This window comes from Hyperolius riggenbachi, chromosome 1 (genome assembly GCF_040937935.1).
Source record: "Hyperolius riggenbachi isolate aHypRig1 chromosome 1, aHypRig1.pri, whole genome shotgun sequence".
Taxonomy (NCBI): domain Eukaryota; kingdom Metazoa; phylum Chordata; class Amphibia; order Anura; family Hyperoliidae; genus Hyperolius; species Hyperolius riggenbachi.
The window spans coordinates 356,496,365-356,520,289 of NC_090646.1; the positions used below are offsets into that span (position 1 = coordinate 356,496,365).

General features: G+C 43.5%; 1 protein-coding gene across 2 annotated transcripts in view; it reads right to left on the reverse strand.

The window, feature by feature from the left end:
• The window catches only part of NCAN (neurocan), a 316,793-nt gene that overhangs the window by 128,374 nt on the left and 164,494 nt on the right, over positions 1–23,925 (reverse strand). For both annotated transcript variants that reach the window (XM_068234189.1, XM_068234188.1), the window contains exons 5-6: positions 7,086–7,213; positions 6,483–6,770 (exon numbers count right to left, since the gene is read on the reverse strand). In XM_068234189.1, coding sequence (XP_068090290.1) covers positions 6,483–6,770; positions 7,086–7,213 — 416 coding nt within the window. The remainder of the gene's footprint in view (positions 1–6,482; positions 6,771–7,085; positions 7,214–23,925) is intronic.

Consider the following 23,925-nt stretch of genomic DNA (forward strand, 5'->3'; position numbering starts at 1 on the left):
CCTGAGTTTTCTCCTACGAGAAAAAAAAATCATCTTCAATTTAAAATAACATTTTAGCACTTTGCAATGGAAAAAGTATCAAAAAGTACGTAAAAAGTACTATCAAAATTATTTTGAGCATTTGTTTGCTTGCTGATGGTTTCAAAATATCACCTAGGAGAAAACTCAGGTGAAAAAAGGAATTGCATATGGGCCTGGGGGTGTGGAAATACCACCTAGGAGGAAACTTAGGAGAAAAGAAACAATCCTATTGATGAGTTGTTTAAATACAAATGCTACATGATTGGTTAAGGCGTTTTGGTGGACTTCGAAAAAACAGTGATGAGGCTTGAGCGAGTTTGAGGAATGAGATCCACCCCCATATGCATTGCTCGGCGCATGAAATATTTCACGTATTGAAAGTATTAGCCTTATGCATTTTTGATATAAGTTATTTACATAGTTACATAGTTACATAGTTATTTTGGTTGAAAAAAGACATACGTCCATCGAGTTCAACCAGTATGTTTGAGTTAACATGCTTTATGTACTTTGATTCCTGTGGGAAGAAAATTGTAGCTTACTTTCATTGAAGATGACTACTAATGGATTGTTTATGGAGAAAAGGAATAAAGAAAATCTAATGAATTTGAACACAGAGCTTGTTCTTAAAAGAACAGTACAAAGCTATGAGAACATTGCCCACATACTGCTGTGCACATTTTCCCTTGCCCTCCTGCCCGGGATCACAGGTACAAATAATAGACATTCCTGATCAAAGCCTGGTTAATATTTTGATGAGAGATTGATTGGGAAAGCCCTAGTTTTTAAAGCAATGCCAAAGTTACAAAAAGAAACAAAAAGTTAGATACTTACCTCAGTATTGGGCAGCCCCTGGATAGTCCAGATGCTTTGCTGGTCCTTCAGACCACCATTCCTGTGCAAGGTCCCATTTAACACATTTGAATCAGTGGATCGAATATACTTCTTCTGTCCAGGAGTGCGGCCATGAAAAAGCACATCCACATTGGGCATGTCTGAGTACAGTCTGTGCATGTCCAGCAGAATGAAGTGCTCATGCATGGAGGAAAAAAAAGCAATGCACAAACAGCTGTACTGGGCAAGTTATAGCCCGCATCTGGGGGAACCTACCTGGCTAATCTATACTTGGAGCAGCTACCTGGCTAACCTATACTGGGGGAACCTACCTGACTAACCTGTACTGGGGGAACCTACCTGGCTACCTTATACTGGGGGAACCTACCTGGCTAAATTATACTGGGGCACCTACCTGGCTACCTTATACTGGGGGAACCTACATGATTAACCTATACTGGAGGAACCTACCTGGCTAACCTATACTGGGGGAACCTACCTGGCTACCTTATACTGGGGGAACCTACCTGGCTAACCTGTACAGGGAAACCTACCTGGCTATCTTATACTGGGGGAACCTACCTGGCTAACCTATACTGGGAGCAGCTACCTGGCTAACCTATACTGGGGAACTTACCTGACTAACCTGTACTGGTGGAACCTACTTGGCTACCTTATACTGGGGGAACCAATCTGGCTAACCTATACTGGGGCACCTACCTGGCTACCTTATACTGGGGGAACCTACCTGGCTAACCTATACTGGGGGAAACTACCTGACTAACCTATACTGGGAGCATCTACACCTGGCTTCCTATATAGGGGGCACCTATACCTGGCTACCTACCTATACTGAGGGTGGGGTTTTTTTTGTAGTTGTTTGCAAATTGTTGGGTGTTGGGCAATCGTTCCAAATGGGGAAAGGGGAAGGGATGGGCGCATCCTCACACGTTTGCCTCTGGCAGCAAAAAGAACCGGCCCTGATTTACAGTTCCTCTTTAAGTCTTAACTGAAAAGCCACACGTCTAGTCTAGCATTTATGAACACCTGACTATTTCCTCTGTAACAGTCCACGCTACAATCATACACTGATCTGAGACATATCTATGGGCGTTGAGTCCTATGGGAGAAAAGTGCCTTTGTAAATGTTGTCGGATTGTATTATTATTGTATGGAGGGACCATGCATTGGAACTGTAATCTGGAGAAGGATCAGGGAAGCCTCTGAACCATTCAGGGGCTTTCTCTGGCCAATCTGGTTTCCCATCACAGTCAAAAGAACATATTTTATTTGTAGTTTTATTGCTTCCTCAAAAAAGATTGGGCTTAGAATACAGTAGACACATTAGACTGGGATTGTCTCTGAGGAACAGTTTATGACTTGAATGTCTCTCAATGTATTCTGTAAAGCAATGCAAAAATGTGTGCTGTATAATTGCATAGTAATAATATGCATCATCTCATTAATGAAATGGTCATTTCGCCTAAACGGATACTTTTCCCCCCCTAAAGCTGGCCACTAACAGTCCAATTTCTATCGAAAAATCGTACGAGCGATCAGAAATTCTGATCGGATTGGTTGTAAATAATCTCCATTGGTGGACACAATCGATTATGAACGAGTGAAAAAAATGTCGCCCGAATGAATTTTCGTCGAACGAAAATTTGAATTTTCTTGGTGGTCGTGATAGATAGGAAGCAATGATTGGTTAGTTGATGGTGTAGTGAACGATTTTTCGTCCGATCAGAATTTCTGATCACTCGAACGACTTTTCGCTAGAAATTGGACCGTTAGTGGCCAGCTTTAGATTCTTAAGCTGGCCACTAACGGTCCAATTTATAGCGAAAAATCGTTCGAGCGATCAGAAATTCTGATCGGACGAAAAATCGTTCACTACACCATCAACTAACCAATGATTGCTTCCTATCTATCACGACCACCAAGAAAATCCAAATTTTCGTTCGACGAAAATTCATTCGGGCGACATTTTTTTCACTCTTTCATAATCGATTGTGTCCATCAATGGAGATTATTTACAACCAATCCGATCAGAATTTCTGATCGCTTGAACAATTTTTCACTAGAAATTGGACTGTTAGTGGCCAGCTTTAGATTCACATTCACAGTATTTGTACATTCATATTTATCTACTGAAAAGTTGATTTTACATTCAGCTTTTTACAAACTGAACAGTTCAGCAAAAAGCACAGCGCATTACTGCTTTGTTAACTTTTCATCGTATTCCTGTGAAAGGTCTGAGAAAAGCACTTTATTTGGAGTGAATGAAAGATTACAAGGACTAGATTTTAACAGAACACATCTTTTGCCTGAACAGCTAGAACATTAGGGAGCCATTTAATTTTCAGTGATCAAAAGTATATCGAAAACATGGCACATATGGAGCATGCCCTATGCGCTTGGTACTCTGAATAGCCAGTGGAACATGCCAAACAATGACTTTCGTTGCCCACCATATTGCTTTATAACCGTTTGCATGGCTGGCAGTGCCAGATCATCCCTGCCTGTTAGATGGGGGATGGCATGCCTGTAAAAAGCCAGATAAATGTTTCATGATACCCTGCCAGCTGCCCAGCTCTGCACTGGAGATAGGGACTATAAGGGAAACAGTAATGGGGACACTATAATAACAATGACAGTGTCTGTTCCCTTTACACTGTTTGCCCCCTCCGTATCAACTCACCTGTCTTCTGTGTCTTCTCCGCAGGTAATCATGTCCTCCACGTGCCGGTATCAGAGTCCTGGCAGAACCAGGGCTATCATTGCAGTGCAAAAAGACCAATGGGAATCCTCCATAGCACCAGTGAGGATTCTCATTGGTTCTCGAGTGGTGGACCAAATAAAATTTCTCCCTGTTGCTAGGTAGAATCCCATTGCTCTTGCCAATGGAAGCCCTTGTTTCTTCTAGGGCTCTGAGTTACTGTCAATTGGCCCTACATCAGTGTGTGTGAATGGTGACTGAAAACAGTTGAGAAGTGGCAGCGAGTCCTGGAATGGTGGTGGCAATCGCAGCGGCTGCAGCAAAGGGATGGATTCACAATGGTGTGGAGTGTATGCACTCACCGGACCCTGCAACAGTGCTCAGCGTATCTGCACCTCATACACTGTAATGCGTAACCAGGTGAGAAGTGGCAGGAGGACTCCAATGGTGGTGGTGATTACAACAGTGCACAACAGTGTAGTGTGAATGCACTTACCAAATGCTGCGACAGGGCACAGCACATCTTCTCAGGATAAGCTGTAACGCACCGTTGTGGTTCCTTCCCAAGTGTGAACCTAGTTTTACAGCTTTGGAGACTGAGGCTAAGATGTATAGACAGCGTATGTGAAGCTATGAACATGCCTATGCAACAGCTGAAAGAAGCAATGGCAGAGACTTCAGGCATGCAGAAGTACATATGGTCGCAAAGAATATGAGTTGACTGAACGAATGAGGAGAAGGAACATTACTGTGGGTGGACATGTGTAGATTCATATGTTTGGAGTTATTTTACTTATTGCTGTTCTGGGTCCTAAAATGATGTTATTGTAGACAAACAGCTGTATACAGCATGTAATAAAAAACAAAAAAACCCTCAATTATACAGTACTGATTTTTTTATCAGTGCTTGCTTAATATTGTACTATGTATTTTGAGTGTCTTTTGTGGTCAACTAGGTATGTACTTTCATGTTATGTCCATTATTCAGCCCCAACCACAATCGGTTATGGCCATGCCCACTTTCTGCCACCGCACGTTTCCTCCTTTTACTGCACACTTTTTCTCTGTGGCTATGTTTGAACAGAGGCATATTTCAGTGCTTGCTGTGGGTGCTATTTTCCCTAGATACAGCACTGATTGGATTTAATAAAAGGAGCATAATGCACATGAAATAACAAGCACAACGCTTACAAATGTAGTCTCCTGATGCTGGTGACCTCTAAGTACCAGAGTACATGTAAGATTGTATATAGAGCATTCCTCATCCTGCTAGCTGGTGGAATACAGTATACGTAGTATTACAGAGATCAGTGAACTAACTAAATTCAGTGATAGCTCTATGGAAGTTCATGGATCATATAGACCAGGAAATAAATCTCTGCTTGCGTATTTGTGAATCATGGTTTTCGCATAGATGATTTCACAGACAAATTATATGTTAAGATGTATGAGAATAGAAGATGTGTGCATATAATACAGTGTATATATATATATATATATATATATATTTATATATATATATATATATATATATATACAGTATATATCATTTTTTTAAAGAGAAATTCAGTTTGTTTTATTGTGTCCAGAAAGGGTCTACCTCTCTTTGTAACTGGTTTTATCAGGAGTCTTTAGAGAGCATAAGGGCAATTCCCAGGCACTTTTATTGTGCTTACATCAGTGATTACTAATCAGTGAGTCTGCAATAACAGACATGCCATGTTTCCCCTGTCGTCATTACAACGCAACGCAAAAATAAAGGTGGTAATGTACATTAACGCTGCGTTACCATGGCATACAGTAGATACAGTGAAGCATACAGGCAATGAAAAGTATTCCTCTCTGTATCTGTTTAACGTCTGCGTTTAATGGTAACGCACTGCAAGCAGTGAGTTACAATAACGCAACATTTACAGTGCAATGTTAACGTTGCACTGTGAATGTCGCATAGGCTTAACATTACGGCGCGTTACCTTTATTATAATGACTTTATTACGCAGGACAATAACGTCCCAATGTAAATGCGCCCTCAGTGTTTGTAGCACAATAAAGTGTGGTAAATGCAGTTGTAAGTAGCAATGTGGTGTTTAGCGGTAATTGTAATGCTAAACAGCAAGTGTTGATTGCATGAGATATTGCTATATACACAGAGATGGAAAATAGTGATGAAAGTCTCGGTGGAAATGTAGTTCTATGAATATGTAATTTGCTCAAAAGTAGATTATTGAGTGAAAGGTTACCATGCTGGATCCAGCCTGCCAACTACTTCCAATCAACCGCAAAAAAATTTGAGTGGTCAAATTTAATCAAAATATAAAAAATTGTAACATGTGTGTCCACCTTTACACTAACCCCCATCCCTCCAATCCCAACACTAGCCTTCTCCTCTCTTCTGTCTAACACTACCCTTCAACTCTGCAATGCTTAACACTAACTTCCATGCCTTACACGAACCCCTTTCTAGCTGAAGTGCCTCGTTGGGTTGCTTCAAGCAGACTATTGGGTTTGGAAAAGGGTGTAGATTTTATCAGGAAGTGCCACCCTATGTGGGGGGAGATTTTCTGGATTACCTCAAGCAATCTACTGCCAAGATCTTTGTAATGTACTTATAGAGCTGTCCTCCAGTGGTTTTCTGACAACAAAAGTGGAGCTCCTCATTAAGCATGACTTTTTTGTGGGAAGTTTATGTTCATGCCATAGCTCACTTCTTAATGAGGCACCACTGACCTAGTACAAGCAAGGAGCTATGGAAGTATCAACATTCCAACTGCATGCTTGATCTTGGTCAAGAGCTTTTAACATAGAAGTATTACATTTGTCTCATGAAGTTCCAGTCATGTTTAAACACAGTTGTTTGTACAACAATAGATTATTATTATTATAATAATTATTATTATTAAACTTGTACCTTTGTAGCAATACGCTCCAAACTTTCTTGTAGGATAAGGGAAGCCAGTTCTATTGGGGTACTGATACAACGTCCGAACTCCTGGTTCCTCCCCACCACAGTTCCTTCTTGGGTTCCGGATTGGGTATCGGACACTATTGTCTGCCATCCAGCCTGGATCACACTGGTCCAAGCCCTTTCTCCAAGCTGCATACAGCTGTCCCACGCTGGCCAGTGTTGCTCCATCACTCAGGCAAGCGTTCCTAGCACCTGCCAATGTGTTTCGATCAGAGACATAATAAACATCACCTGTGTGTAGAATGGGAGAACAAAGGAGTAAGAAAAACAAAAGAGCTAATAGAATATAGCAGGAAAGCTATATTTTATCCTGTGCAGCTTTTCTATAGGAAAATCTGGCTGAAGTGACAGTAATGTATTCTAAATAAAGAAGTTTGCAAATACAGTCAAATGACTGCACTATTCTTAAGACTGAAAATATGCCAAAAGAAAAACCCCATGGCTTCATAAATTATGTAAGAATAATGAATATTAACATTTGCTGCTCAGGCAAAAACGATCACAAATACTGTACATTTACCTGCCCCAAACTCCATAAACTCTTACCTTGAGGTTCTTCAGTGTAACAATATACATCATAGGTTTCCTGGAGATCTCTTTCTCCATATGTCCTAACACCGGGAAGGTTATTCCTGTCCCCATAGCAACCAGGCCTGGGGGTTTTGATTGGATACCTGTTGAAAGAGATAAAGCTATAATAAGGGATTTTAAGTAACACAGTATTTTATCCTCTTGATACGCAGCATTTTATCTGTCAGATCAGAATGCCTACATATATTTTAACCTCTTAGCTCTCTTAGCATAAGTGTTTTATGTGAACTTGGCTTAATATTTCACTATGTGATGTTTCCTATCCATGTGCTTACCATCCCCAGGACAATCTCATGAAGGATTTCAATTAAAAGAATAAATTTCAAAGCTGTTATGAGGTAAGCTGTTATTCTGTGATGTGTGCCGTTCAATAATAATCCCAAAGCGTCATGATTGCTTTTGGAGATTCACTGTAAGGGCACATTTATGCAAATAGCTAAGAAATGTACTCTTGCCACTCACTGAGCACCCTTTCAAATTCTTGTTAAAGTGGTCTGAAACTCTGACATAACATTCAATAAAAATGCCCTTTTCTACTTTTTATTATTCATACAGTTATCATATTTTCTTTTGTGCATAAGTAATATTGTTTGTTTACAAATTAAATGTACAAGAAAAACACAGCTGCACTCTTCGCATCCGTGTCGGGGTGCTGGACTACAAACAGCAACACTGGGCAAAGGGAAAATGTCTGGACTCACCAACAGGTAGCTTCCATACGCTTTATTAGACATCCATAAAACAGCAAAGAAAGGCCTACATGTTTCAGACAATTGTGTACTTATTCATAGCCCAAACTATACAGAGATCCGCTCACATCTTTTAAAACCTGGGACACACCCACTACAGGTGTGGACCTCACACATCTTCTATTATCTTAAAGTGACACATCCAATTGTTACAAATATGATGTAAAGGTACATACATTTTAATTTAAAACACATTTATTGTACAAGATATAAAAATATAAACAAGTTGCTGTTTTATGGATGTCTAATAAAGCGTATGGAAGCTACTTGTTGGTGAGTGCACACATTTTCCCTTTGCCCACTATCTACAAATGACACATTTCCAAAGTGTTTCTTGCCCTGAAAGCTGCCATTGCATTTTATTCTAACTGCTTTTTATTATATATTAAACTCTTCTAATGAGTTGTTCTGAACTCTGTGTGTGTCTGAAGCAGAGACAGCTTCCCAGGAAGTTTTTTTTACTTGTTACACACACATGTATGAACATTGGAATTTAAACAAAGATACCGTTATCTTCAGTTTGGATGTGGATTTAAAACTGAATAACAGGACAAGGTGCTTTGTTTAACCATTTCAGGGATGTTTTGCTAAAAAAAAATCTGGGATAGTAGCTTTAAAGCTATGAGGAATCTCTTAGAGCAAAGTAGAAAAGCTGACTTTCAAACCACTTTAAAAATAAAAAAAACTGACAGTGGTTGGCTGGTGGTCCTGTGCTGAACAGCAGCTGTAGACACCTTAAATATTGTCTGTATGTTACGTGTTTGGTGGTAGAATAGCTGTAGCTGCTTTTCCCTCTACCGAGTGCCAGCCACACTGACACACACTTCACCAGTGGTTGTTAACACCTCACTAATTTTATTAAATCCGAAGGAGCTAATCAGTGTCCTGAACTAGCACAGTAGAATGGTCACAAGATTTTCAATCTAGCTCATTTTCAAAATGCTGGGTAAAATACATAAAAGGAAGCTTTAGTGGAGTAACTGTGGTATCCCCCAACTCCTGCATGGGCTATGCTGTGCAAAATTCAAAGCCAAAAGCCCGTGGGTACTGTACAAGAACTGTACAGTAAAAAGGATTGACTTGCAACAAACAGACCTGCTGAGGGACAGCAGTGCATGTTCAATGATACTATCATTGAGAAGATGGTTTAGGGCTCTGCCTCTGACACAGGAGACCTTGGTTCAAGCCTTGGGTCTTCCTGTTCAGTAAGCAAGCACCTATACAGTAAGGTGTCCTTGGGACACTGCTACTGCCTACCGAGCAATGAGCATGCCCTAGTGGCTGCAGCTCAAGCACTTTGAGTCCGCCAGATAAGCGCAATATAAGTGTTATTTGTCCTTTCTGCTAGGAGTCCTGCTTTACCCTGCCGCACCTGGTGGTGGCACTGTTCCTCTAGACCCAAGACATGCTTTTCTACTGTCCGCAAACCTTGTGGACAAATTGTGTTCCTGCAGGTCCCGGTTCCACTTGCTGGCTGCATTGTGTCCTTTGACAATTATTTACTTTTACCAGGCACAAGTGTCAAATATCTTAGCGATATCTGCCTTAAATGATTATAAACGACTTAAAAGGCAAGCCTAAAAAGTCGTCATAATGAAGATTAGTCAGTAGTGGGTGCGTAGCTCACTATAAACAGAATATTTATAGGTTAACAGGTTTACCTCTGGAAAAAATACGCAACACTCATCTGTTGAATTTTATAAAATTATATTAATATAAAAAGTAGATAAAGCATATATACAGGAATATACATCTCTCCAGTTGTTGTCCATCATCCAAAATACATTTTCAAAGTTCCTTTAGTAAAACAAGTCCATATCAACATAGCAATTCTTCTTCTGTAGATTTTAACTTCCATCGATAATTGTTATCTCGAGATTGTACAGTGTATGGTACACACAAATATAGCTTTATCCTTAAAAAATTGTATATAGAGTTATATTCTTGTATAAAGAACTTTACGGTAAGTAGATATATCTTAATCAATTAAAGCTAGGTAGTTGTCCCTAAGCTTGCAATTGCATTTAAATAGTAATGCTTACTGATTGTATATGAAGTATAGCATAAACAAGTTATCTAAAATACTTAAAAAACTGCTGAAGTTTGAAATGACAAGTCTTTTTAACTTTTATATAAGCTATTGTCAATAAATTCACCAAGAATAATGCATATTACCTCTCTTGTGTTCTAGAATCACAGTGGAAGGTAGGTAGACTTTTAGGCCTCAGTCGATCTCAGTAGAGTTTCAGGCTCAATGATAAACTATGCTAGCCTGCCAGGGCTTTTTATTGTAATACTTCTAAGATGGCGTTGGTTAGGGGATTTTACATTAACGCACAAATTCAAACTTATTTTTAACTGGTACATTTTGACATTTTGTGACATTTTTGAAGTAGCGGGTTATCTGAGCAGGTGCGTACATATATGACGCTACTTGGCTTATTAACGTAAGTAATCTATGTCTTTTCTAATCAAAATTACATTAATAACATTTTAATTAGATCATTTGAACCAAGTGTGACCCAGGTGTTGTCCTTATAACATCTTTTTGGATCTGATGGTTGCCAAGATATATGCGTATGTTCTTAACTTAATCTAGGAACTTGGCATGTTCTTTGGTACATCATTAATTAACAGGGATTTCCTGAATACCCCCTGTGGTCACAGGTTGTACTGTCTTGTTCACATGGCTTATTGGTTTGATATTCATAACAAACAGCCATATGCTTTAATACATGCTAAAATATATAGAAAGCAAACTTATTTACCTTATTATATAAGTCTATCATTGATCAACTCATTAATTATTAACTCTATGATCACTATACATGATCTCTATACATGATTAATATATCAGCATATAGCAGGCTTAGCTTCTGCAGTGCATGTGTATGATGGGCAAGCCTTGTGTAGCAGGCATTACAGCCAGATCTGAGTAAAATCAGAACATTTCTCCAGTGTTATCTTAATAGAAACATAACTTTGTACAGGGAACAAACAGCTTACTGCAGAGAGAAGGGTTGCTCTAACCAACAATCTAACTGATTAAAGAAGAACTCTGCTTATAATTAATCATACAATCATGAAATTCACTCAAATAATCTGCAAAACATTTTAAAACATATATAATCATCTTAAAGCAAGATGGAGATAATTTCTCTGCATTAATATGATTTTCTGACACTAGGAGGGAGCACTTTGGAGTATGAACTTAATTATACACACAACTATGAGCACCCAATGGGAGGACACTCTCTTTCCTGAGACTTTGCCAGTAAAACAGAACAGGCAATGCCCATTCATCACTCCTTATATCCATATGTACAATCAACCAATTACATTTGTGACAGTGACACAGGTTTGCTCTACATAACATAACAAGATTTAGGAAGGATGTAGACACATCAAGTCTACATTTTAAAATATCACCAAGATTATTATACAATAAATGAAAATGTATATGGGAATGTGTTCTATATTCTGTTTAGGGAAATCATGCCTGAGTTTTAGCAGAGCAAGTTGGCTTCCTTTGCCACCTATTTATAGTACTGAATGAACTCTGCTCAATGAGAGTGTCCATTCACAAAACAACAGCTAAGGCTAACACGACAAACGAATAAAAATTACTTTTAAGTTACATAAAATACATATGACTGTTTTGGGGGAAATTTCCAGGATGTGCTAAATAGAAGTATACCCCTGGTTATATCAGTTATTGTAATTAATCCTTTAATACTATTTTCCCCCTCGTTTATAAAAATGCTGAAAGTGGCATATCTGCTACTGAGCACTGTGTATCTTGCTTTGCCAACCTTCTATGTTTAGGGTGTAATTCCATTATCTTGCAGTATACTAGGGCTACCCAGGGGTCCTTACAAGATAATGGAATTATATCCTTCCTCAGCAAAGTAGGATGGTGAAGTTCCTTTAGCTGGCAGCAAAACAAAGTGCTGCCTGTACTTAAAAGAAACCCTAAGAGTGCTTTACTGGGATAAAAGTGGACCTATGCTCAATTATCCCCTTCCTCTCTAACTTAGCTGCCCCCATGTGGCACATGTATCGGCTTGAAGATGGGTAGGACGCCCGAAAAAGCTCTAGGCCAGTGTCTGTCGCTGTGTTTTAAGACACATTTATTGTGGAACTATGGACTCTAGGCATTCGACGTATCTGGACAATGCTGCCGGCGGGCATTTGATAGACTGTGGTTGTCTGCAAGAAGATTTGCTTACAAAATTTGAGAGCGCTGATCTTTGTAGATTGTTAATAAGCTGCTCCCATTGGCACTACCTCTAACCATGTGATATTAGGGACAGGATAAATGGGCACTGCTGTAGTAATAGATGGCCAATGAAAGTAACTTAGATAGAAAGGAGCAGACACAACTGAAAGGAGCATGTAGTATCAGTAATAGTACCAAGCACATGTGTGCTATGAGCTCTCCTGTGAACCGTCCTGCTCATAAGTAGCCATATATCTAGGTATTATTTAAAAAGCAAATGTAAGGAAAATAACAGGTTTTTTTTCCATATTAATTTATAAATTATTAAGGGTTCATTCACACTGGAGGTGTTTTTGTCCTGTCTTCACGCGCAAGCAATTTTTAAAATCGCCCCCCCAATGCTTGTGTAATGAAAGTCTATGAGAAGGTACATATCAGCCCAGGTCGTGCGCTGTTGGTTCAGTAAAGAGGTGCGTGGACAATCTTTGAGGCGATTCCGCCACAATGGAAGGTATAGGAGAAACGCAAAACGCTCACAAAATTGATTTGTGCAGTGATTGGGTTTGCGTTTTTAAGAATAAATACATTGTATTCTTTTCCGGTTCAAAGATTTCACTAACGTCAGGAAGTGTAAAACCGCAATCGCTCGGCAAAACCGCTTAGAAAAGCGCTTAAAAAAAGCAAAAAACAAAACGGTGCGCAGGTAATCAGCAGGAATCGCAAAAAAAAACCCCACACAAAAAAAAAAAAACGCTGCAAAACCCGCCCAATGCAGACAGACACGCAAACGGAACACAATGTGAACGAGGCCTTAGTCAGTGTTTGCCTAATGTAAAATCTTTCCTCTCCCTGATTTAAATTTCTCACAGGTGGCAACCACTTAGTCCTGTCAGGTTTAGCTTTCTGTAAGGTTTATTTACCCAGAGTTTGAAAGCCAATACAAAATATATACCTGGTCTTCCAGAATTCCACATAGCAAAACGGCCTAGTCTAAACATCGCTAGGAGGGTGGGACTACATATTAATATGTAGTGATATATATAGATATAAGAAGCATTTCTAATGCTGAAGCCAGCAAAATTACTGTAAAAGTCGGTATTCTGAATAACATTCTACGATATGTCACTACAGTGCCTCTTTAACTCTTTTCTTTCGTACACCTCTTAATCTGTATTGTTATTCTTGTTCAGAACAACTTGTTTTCCACAATATACAGTGTTTGAATGGTGCAAACCTTAATAAAAATTATTAAAATGTAAGCTCTATCATGCTGCTGCCAGTGCAAACAATACATAGCTTCTGCCATATTGCACTGTAACAATACCACTATTCATCTTGAACTTGTAATGGGCCCTGCATCTATCCTTGCACTCAGCGCTGGTATGTGTTAAAGTGGACCTGAACTCTTGTACAGGACACAAGAAAAACATAACAGAAATGCACTCTGTATGTATTTAAAGAGTTTAGTCTGTGTAATTCCACCTCATTTGTGTCTAATCACTAGTTGTAATTTGATCACTCCCCTGTGTCACATGACTGCCTATGGCAGATAAGCAGATAAGCCCATTCGAAAGCACAGGCTGTAAACGATATGTCTGCTTCCATGAACCAGGAAATAGAAATTGTGCAATTTATTTTAGGATTTGTATCAGCTGTAACAAAGAAATGTTTTTTGATTAAAGGTTATGCTGTTGTGTATCTTTTAGAGCAGAGAGGAATTCTGAATTCAGGTCCACTTTAATTTACTTTTATATTTGCAACAGTATATACACACTACATCAGGAAACTACAGGCTTAATTCAACAGTGCTGTATCTGTCTACACCTCTGATTACACTGTAACAATAACACTATTGTCCTTGAACTAGTAATGGAAGTAATCTGATTCTGTGCTAATCTCCTGACTCATTGAAATAGATGAGTTAACCAGCTGAATCTGCGTAAAGTGATCCTCCGGACTAAAAATCTACTCAGCAGAACTGAAAAGGCTAGGTGTTTCTTTACCAGTTTCACAGGATCAGAACTTTATTTTTCTTACCAAAGCATAATTTTTAGCTGCATTTTTAGCTAAGCTCCACCCATCAAAGAAAACTGCCTGGGCTTTTTTCCCTGATGCTGTGCAAAGCAAGATGGGATTTCCTATGTTGTTATTCACGTTGCCTAGCAACTGGGAGGGGTGATCGGCACACAGGACAGTTGGAATTGTGTCTCATGCTCCATGTCACCTCCTTTCAACCAAAAAGATGGCTGCCCTCATGAAATCAAACATTTGCCTGTTCTTTTAACCCCCTTGGGACCACCTAACGCCGATGGGCATGGCCACGGCGGTAGCCCCAGGACCGCCTAACGCCGGATGGCGTCAAGTCCTGGGGCTGGGATTTGCAGGAGATCGAGCGCAGGGTGCGCACGCATCTCCTGCTCGGGGGGCGGAGCTCCACCCCGCCTTCAGTCTCCGACTGTTAGACGATGAAACCGCCGTCTTTACATATTGTACAGCGCTGTGTTTAGTTTGATTATTCCGTTAGATCGAATATAAAGATTTTTCCAGCATGTCTGATCTGATTTTTCTCGAAAAAACGGGATAATCAAATTTCTTAATCGAAAATTTTTTTTTCAACTTTCATTCGATTTGATCATTTAAATCGAATAAACGGGATAATCAAATGTTTTTATTGTACCATGTATGGCCACCATAAGATGTACATTGTTGTAGGCATAATATGTACAGTGTTATAGGCATAAGATATACAGTGTTGTACGCATAAGACGTACAATTTTGTAGGCATAAGATATACAGTGTTATAGGCAGAAGATGTACAGTGTTGTAGGAATAAGATGTACAGTGTTGTAGGCATAAGATGTACACTGTTATAGGCAGAAGATGTACAGTGTTGTAGGAATAAGATGTACAATGTTGTAGGCATAAGATGTACAGTGTTATAGACATAAGATATACAGTGTTACAGACATAAGATGTACAGTGTTATAGACATAAGATGTGCAATGTTGTAGGCATAAGATGTACAGTGTTGTACGCATACGATATACAGTGTTATAGGTATAAGATGTACAGTGTTGTACGCATAAGATGTACAGTGTTGTAGGCATAAGATGTACAGTGTTATAGGCATAACATGTACAATGATGTAGGCATAAGATGTACAGTGTTATAGGCATAAGATATACAGTGGTGTAGGCATAAGATGTACAGTGTTACAGGCATAATATGTACAATGATGTAGGCATAAGATGTACAGTGTTATAGGCATAAGATATACAGTGTTGTACACATAATATGTACAGTGTTGTAGGCATGAGATATACAGTGTTGTACGCGTATGATGTACAGTGTTGTAGACATAAGATGTACAGTGTTATATACATAATATGTACAGTGTTGTAGGCATAAGATGTACAGTGTTATAGGCATAAGATATACAGTGTTGTACGCATAAGATGTACATTATTGTAGGCATAAGATGTACAGTGTTATAGGCATAATATGTACAGTGTTGTAGGCATAAGATGTACAGTGTTATATACATAATATGTACAGTGTTGTAGGCATAAGATGTACAGTGTTATAGGCATAAGATATACAGTGTTGTACGCATAAGATGTACATTATTGTAGGCATAAGATGTACAGTGTTATAGGCATAATATGTACAGTGTTGTAGGCATAAGATGTACAGTGTTATAGGCATTAGATATACAGTGTTGTACGCATAATATGTACAGTGTAGTAGGCATAAGATGTACAGTGCTACATGCATAATATGTACAGTGTTGTAGGCATAAGATGTACAGTGTTATAGGCATAAGATATACAGTGTTGCACGCCAGTGATGCTCATCTGAGCTAGGAGATCCTAGTTACTCGCATATCCTAGCTCTTTTTCATTATTAGAGCTCGAATACCGAGCTCGAATAGTATTAGCTATCGGGGCTGTGCTATCCGAGCGCACTCGGATAGCAAGCAGCTATGCGGAGATATCCTAGCTATCCGAGCTTGGATAGCGTCACGAGCTCGGATAGTGTCACGCCAGACGTCACCTCGAGTCCTCACAAGCAAATCAGAGGGCTCCTAGCCCTCTGACTGCAGCCACAGAGGGGGATTGGCCAAGCCCCCCTCTATAAATAGCGGACGCCATCTTGCCTCACTCGTCCTGCTTGCGACTTACTGACTGATTGTACTGAGAGAACTGCTCCAGTGCTTTTTGTCTGTGTGCAAGTGCATTGCTATTGTTCTAAACCTAGCGTTTTTACACTCCAACACTTGATCTTCAACTGTATTGCTTTGTATTGTAGATAGATTGTATTTTAGGCAGTTTAGTTTGGGTGATTACTAGGGGGACTAGGGAGGGAGAGAGACTGTCACTGGTGCTGCTGCAGGCCTGCAGCCAGCAGCTAGGCCCTGTGCCTAGGCAAGGCAGCCTGCCCTGCTCTGTGCTCTAGTCTCTAGTTACCTTACCTGTGCTATCACCTGTCCTACTCTACTCCTGTACTACTACTTCTTCTGTGTTAGATAGATTTGTACTATTTTGTAGTTAGCAAGGCCCAGCTTTACTGCTATACCTGTCCTGCTGTATCTGCTCTCTGTAATCTAGTCACACCTGTTGTATTATTTAGCTAGATTTTTCTATTGTTTAGTTAGAGTACTACTGTAGTGTACTGTACTCTAGTCTGTGTATAGGTACCGTCCGTCACCGCGTTACCTAGGGCCTTTGTGTGCGCAGTGCACGTCTGCGCTGTCCGCCCCCTCTCGTTAGTGCTACACCCGTCCTATTGTTTATATTTTACTTCTATTGTGTATTCGCTGACTTGTACTGTAGTCTGTGTATAGGGACACCGTCAGTCAGCGTCAGCTAGGGTCTTTGTGTGCGCAGTGCACATCTGCGCTGTCCGCCGCACCCTCTCGTTAGTGCTACACCCGTCCTATTTTTTCTATTACTTCTATTGTGTATTTGCTGACTTGTACTGTAGTCTGTGTATAGGGACACCGTCAGTCGGCGTCAGCTAGGGTCTTTGTGTGCGCAGTGCGCACTCTCTCGTTAGCGCTACACCGATCTCTGCTGTAGAGTACACCTGTCCGTCACCTCACAACACCCACCACCACCAGTCCCACCTCATTAAAGTACCCCACTTGTCCCACCCGCCTTTACATACATACGTTTTTTTTTTCATTTGTATAATATTAAAAATATACAATGTCTGGCACTGGCAGCCGTGGTTTGGGCAGGGGCAGCAAGGGCAGCAAGGGCATCGTCAAGAGAGGAGGTCGTGGGCGTGGCAGCCGCGCCACCACCACCATGCGCAGTTCTGCGTCTGCACCAGTGGCTATTCCGCCAGTAGCCACTGGCCGTGGACGCCTTGGCCGCCCAACAGCTGGGAGTCACGCTGCAGAGACACAGCAGCAGCAGCGTGTGGCCCAGATGTTCCTCCCACCGCCAGGTCGTAGCCGTCCTATTGAGGAGAAGGACGCAGACGCTGTGGTGGAACTGATAGTGGATGAGCAGGCCACCATTAGCTCTGGAACTGAGTCCTCCACCCCCGCCACCACTCCTGTTCGCAAGAGCAGCAGCAGCCGCCCAGCACTGCCTGGGGAACAGGAGGAGGAGTGCAGTTCTCCAGCCCCAGCGGGCGACACCAGCACCCTGTCACTCAGCACCTTCTTATCCCCAAGCACAGTGGGTAGAGTTGAGCTGAAATTTTCGTAATTTCGCATTACTAAAATTACGCATGCGAAATTTGCGATTACGATGCGAAATTACAGTAGCGTAATTGCCATTAAAATCGTAATTGAAAATACCGTAAGCGTAATTTTCAACGCGTAATTTCGCGTTTCGTTCATGCCGTAATTTCGCATTAAACGCTACCGTAATTTCGCGTTAAACCGTAACGCTCCGTATAATATAAAAAAGCCGCCGACTTTAAGGGTTAATAGCAAAGCCCCCTTAAATGCTAAGAGCCTCAAATTTGGAGAATATATTTAGGAGATCAGGAGGAATAAGAGGAAATTTTTTTTTTCAAAAAGACCTTATAGTTTTTGAGAAAATCGATGTTAAAGTTTCAAAGGAAAAATGTAAACATTTAAAAACCCGCCGACTTTAATGGTTAATAGCAAAGCCTGCTTAAAGTTTAGGAACACCAAATCCCCAGGGTATATTAAGGGGATCAGTGGGAATAAGAGGAAAAATTTTTTTTTCAAAAAGACCTTATAGTTTTTGAGAAAATCGATTTTTAAGTTTCAAGGGCGAAAATGTCTTTTAAATGCGGAAAATGTCATTTTTTTTTTTGCACAGGTAACAATAGTGTATTATTTTCATAGATTCCCCCAAGTGGGAAGAGTTTTACTTACTTCGTTCTGAGTGTGGGAAAGATAAAAAAAAAACGGCGTGGGTCCCCCCTCCCAGACCTCTTTAACCCCTTGTCCCCCATGCAGGCTGGGATAGCCAGAATGCGGAGCACCGGCCACGTGGGGCTCCGCACCCTGACTATACCAGCCCGCATGGTCCATGGATTGGGGGGTCTCGGAAGGGGAGGAGCAGCCAAGCTTTCCCCTCCCCCTCCGAGCCCTTGTCCAATCCAAGGACAAGGGGCTCTTCTCCACCTCCGATGGGCGGTGGAGGTGGAGGCCGCGATTTCCTGTGGGGGGGTTCATGGTGGAATCTGGGAGTCCCCTTTAAAAAGGGGTCCCCCAGATGCCCACCCCCCCTCCCAGGAGAAATGAGTATAGAGGTACTTGTACCCCTTACCCATTTCCTTTAAGAGTTAAAAGTAAATAAACACACAAACACTTAGAAAAAGTATTTTAATTGAACAAAAAACATAACCACGAAAAAAGCCCTTTAATATTCTTAATTAACCATTAATACTTACCTGTCCCTTTAAATAAATGATCCCTCGAAATAGCCTCTGAAATGTTCTATCAGTTACAATGTAACAAAGTTATTACAATGTAACAACTTTGTTACATTGTAACTACGCCGCACCCGACGTCACTCACCGCCGCCGCATACGCGTCTGCGCTGCACGGACCGACAGAGCTCTGAGCTATATAGCTCAGAGCTCTCTAAAGCATCTTTGTATTTTGGCTCCAAGGAGCCCCATTGGTCCTTAGCCGTCCAATGGGGTTCCTTCAAATCAGAAGGAACCCCATTGGTCTGCTAAGGACCAATGGGGCTCCTTGGAGCCAAAATACAAAGATGCTTTAGAGAGCTCTGAGCTATATAGCTCAGAGCTCTGTCGGGTCCGTGCAGGACGCTAAGTCCCCGCAGGCTCCGCTGCCCTCCCCGCCTCTCCCACATGTCACTCACATGTCACCCACATGTCACTCACATGTGGGTGACAGATGTGGGCGGGGTGGGCAGCGGGAGCTGCGGGGACTTAGCGTCCTGCACGGACACGTAAGTGTATGCTGCGGCGGCTGAGCGGCGAGTGATGTCGGGTGCGGCGTAGTTACAATGTAACAAAGTTGTTACATTGTAATAACTTTGTTACATTGTAACTGATAGAACATTTCCGAGGCTATTTCGAGGGATCATTTATTTAAAGGGACAGGTAAGTATTAATGGTTAATTAAGAATATTAAAGGACTTTTTTCGTGGTTATGTTTTTTGTTCAATTAAAATACTTTTTCTAAGTGTTTGTGTGTTTATTTACTTTTAACTCTTAAAGGAAATGGGTAAGGGGTACAAATACCTCTATACTCATTTCTCCTGGGAGGGGGGGTGGGCATCTGGGGGACCCCTTTTTAAAGGGGACTCCCAGATTCGACCATGAACCCCCCCCCCAGGAAATCGCGGCCTCCACCTCCACCGCCCATCGGAGGTGGAGAAGAGCCCCTTGTCCTTGGATTGGACAAGGGCTCGGAGGGGGAGGGGAAAGCTTGGCTGCCCCTCCCCTTCCGAGACCCCCCAATCCATGGACCATGCGGGCTGGTATAGTCAGGGTGCGGAGCCCCACGCGGCCGGTGCTCCGCATTCTGGCTATCCCAGCCTGCATGGGGGACAAGGGGTTAAAGAGGTCTGGGAGGGGGGACCCCACGTCGTTTTTTTTTATATTTCCCACACTCAGAACGAAGTAAGTAAAACTCTTCCCACTTGGGGGAATCTATGAAAATAATACACTATTGTTACCTGTGCAAAAAAACCTGACATTTTCCGCATTTAAAATACATTTTCGCCCTTGAAACTTAAAAATCGATTTTCTCAAAAACTATAAGGTCTTTTTGAAAAAAAATTTTTTCCTCTTATTCCCACTGATCCCCTTAATATACCCTGGGAATTTGGTGTTCCTAAACTTTAAGCAGGCTTTGCTATTAACCTTTAAAGTCGGCGGGTTTTTAAATGTTTACATTTTTCCTTTGAAACTTTAACATCGATTTTCTCAAAAACTATAAGGTCTTTTTGAAAAAAAATTTTTTCCTCTTATTCCTCCTGATCTCCTTAATATATTCTCCAAATTTGAGGCTCTTAGCATTTAAGGGGGCTTTGCTATTAACCCTTAAAGTCGGCAGCTACCTAACATTGATCCATGCGTCAACTTTTCCGCTTCGGGAGCATGGCCATACGCATTAATTTCGTAATACCCGTTGCAATGCGAAAATTACGCGAAAATTACGCTTACGCGAAATTTCGCGAAATCCTTCTTCATTACGATTATGTACTTACGGCCATAAACGTAATTACACTAATTACGCGAAATTTCGCGAAATCGTAATTACGCCATTACGCTCATCTCTAACAGTGGGGTTATGGAATGCTGTTGCGGAAGAATTGGCGGAGGAAGGAATGCTCATGGGCACTTTGGGGGATGATGCTTTGGACAGTCAGACAGTGGTGACTGTCCATCCCCCATCATGCAGAAGAGGAGTTTGGGGGATCCCAGAAGGACATGTTTGCGGAGGGGGAGGATGATGATGACACTGTGAAGGACAAAGACTGGTTGCCGCCAGGTCCTGGGAGTGGGGATGTCATCAGCTCTGAGGAGGAGGAGGAGGAGGATGCGTCTGCGGGCCTTGCTAGAAGGATCAGCATCGCAGGCATGGGCAGGATCACAAGTAGGCGTGGTATGTAGGCCACACAGCGTGCTGATCAGGAGACGAGTTCTGCCAGTGCCACCACCAGCCGCACCAAGAACCCCCCCAACCACCACAGGGAGACCAGCGGCAGCAGCACCTTCCAGCCGAAGGGGCAACTTCACCTCCCCAATATGGAATTTTTTCACCCTTCCATATTTGGAGTGCAAGTATGCCACCTGCAACCAGTGCCGCAAGCAGCTCAGCAGAGGGGAGGAGCCCTTTGCGTTTGGCACCACCTCGCTGGTCAACCATCTTGCAGGGAAACACTTTCACGAGCATGAGGAGTTCGTGAAGTTGAAGGAAGCTGGCAGTGGCAGACCCGCCACCACTGCGAAGCCGTCGGCAGCAGGAGTGCGTCAGCAACGCACTGCTCCTCCTCCCTCTGCAACTCCTGCCGCCGACACTGAGGCCTGTTCTGGCAGCCAGTCCTCAGTGGCCTCCTCTGCTCCCTCCACTGCTTCCCATGCCAGCAAAAGGCCTCGCCAGACCCTGCTCAGCGACACCTTCCAGGGGGTGGTCAGGGTTCTGCCTCCCAGCAGCTGTCGCGTGCGTCAGCTGAACGGCTTGCTGGCACGGGCCATGTGCTCCCAACTCCTGCCTTATTCCCTTGTGCAGGAGGGGAGCGACATGCGTGTGCTCCTGATGTGTGCAGCCCCCGATTGGCCAATCCCCAGCCGACATTATTTCGCACGCATGGCCATCCCTGCACTTCACCGCTCTGTAATGGCCAATGTCGGGAGAGGGCTGGAGCACGCGGTGGGTCAACGGGTCCACGTCACCATGGACTCGTGGAGCAGCCGGTTTGGGACAGGCCGCTATCTGTCCTTCACCGCGCATTGGGTCAGCTTGGTGGAAGGGGGTGAGGAGGGGGGAGCAGCATCGGGCACTGTCAGAGCAGCAGCACCAACAACGCAGTGGGTGGTGCCACCATGCAGGGTCAGCGGAACAGCAGCAGGTTCCTCTGATCCGCTTACATCCTCCGGCACACCAGCCCAAACCCCCCGCCTCAGCAGCAGCGTAAAGCCCCGCCACTGCCAAGCGCTGCTGGAATTGGTCAGCCTGGGGAAGACCAAACTGACGGCGAACCACGTCCTGGCCAAACTCCGAGAGCAGGAGAGGAATTGGCTGACCCCCAGAGGCCTCAGAGTCGGAGAGGTGGTGTCCGACAATGGGGCAAACCTGGTTGCTGCCATCAGCAGGGGAGACCTGACCCACATCCCCTGCCTGGCGCACGTCCTGAACCTGGTAGTCCAAAAGTTCCTGTGGACCTACCAGGGGACGGACCGACTCCTTGAGGCGGCAAGGAAGGTTGTGCGTCACTTCTGGCACTCGCCTGCAGCCGTGGCGAGCCTGGAGGAGGGGCAGAAGGAGCTGCACCTGCCACAGCACCGGCTCATGCTCGATGTCCAACTCGCTGGAACTCCATCCTGGCGATGTTGGAGCGTCTGATTGAACAGAGGCAGGCTGTCAGCCAGTGCGTTGCACGAGCAACAGTTGCCTCCCTCACTGCAACTGGGCGTGCCGCCACCAACCTCCCATCCATCATCTCCACGGAGGACTGGGGGCACATGCAGCAGGTGTGCTCAGTCCTGGCACCCTTCCTGCAGGCCACCAACATGGTGAGCAGGGACCATGCAATGGTGTGCGAGTGGGTGCCCATGGTGTGTGTGCTGGACAGGGCCCTATATGCACTGCTGGAGGAGGGAGCGGCAGCCTTGGACCAGCAGGAGTTGCAGGCAGCTTCACAGGCCACCTCTGAGGAGGAGGGCTCGGAGTTGGTGGAGGTCCCTGACCTTGCTGCTGATGAGGGGGAGCAGCAGAGCGCAGCTGGACTGGTGCGGGGGTGGAGAGAGGATGAGGTGGAGGGGGAAGAGGAAGAGGAGGACAGCACTCTCGGCTCTGAGGATGCCGATGATGTGCCAACAGACGTGGCCAGACTCTTCCCAATGGCAGCGCACATGCTGAGGTGCCTGCGCAAGGACCCAAGGGTGATCCAGATGAAGCAGAGGGAGGACATCTGGATCTGCATGATGCTGGACCCATGTCTGAAGGGGAAGCTCAGCCAGTTCCTGCCTGCAGGAGGAGACCGTGCGCAACAAATGAGGGATTTGCAGCTGTCCCTTGTTGAGCGCTTGGAGGAAGCCTTCCCTCAGACATCCACCCCCAATGTCCAGCCAGCACAGAGGCAGCAGCAGGTGCCTGCATCCACCAGCAGCAAGCGCACGCGCACCACAGACCTGCTGTCTCTGACCCAAGAGCTCTACATGAGTGTAGAGCTGCCAAGGACTAGAGAGGAGGTGCCTGCAGCAGCATCCTTCTCCAGTCACAGGCAGCGCTTGACCCGCATGGTGGCTGACTACATGGGGTCCTTCAGCGGGCTTGACAGCGTGGCCCCTGTTGCTCCCATGGAGTATTGGGTCAAGCACCTGCTGATCTGGAGCGAGCTTGCGCAGTACGCCCTGGAAGTGCTCTCCTGCCCCCCTTCCAGCGTACTGTCAGAGCGTTGCTTCAGTGCAGCCGGTGGAGTCGTCACTGAGAAGCGATCTCGTCTGTCTCACAAGTCTGTGGACAGACTGACGTTTCTCAAAATGAACCAGGCTTGGGTGGAAGGCGAATTCATGGCCCCTGTTGTCGGCGAGAGGGGGACATGAAGTGACGACTGGCACACACACATACACCTGCTGCTGCTGCTGCTGCTGCTGTTGTATTTCATCCTGCTGTCTGTGTCTCCACTGCCAGGGAACA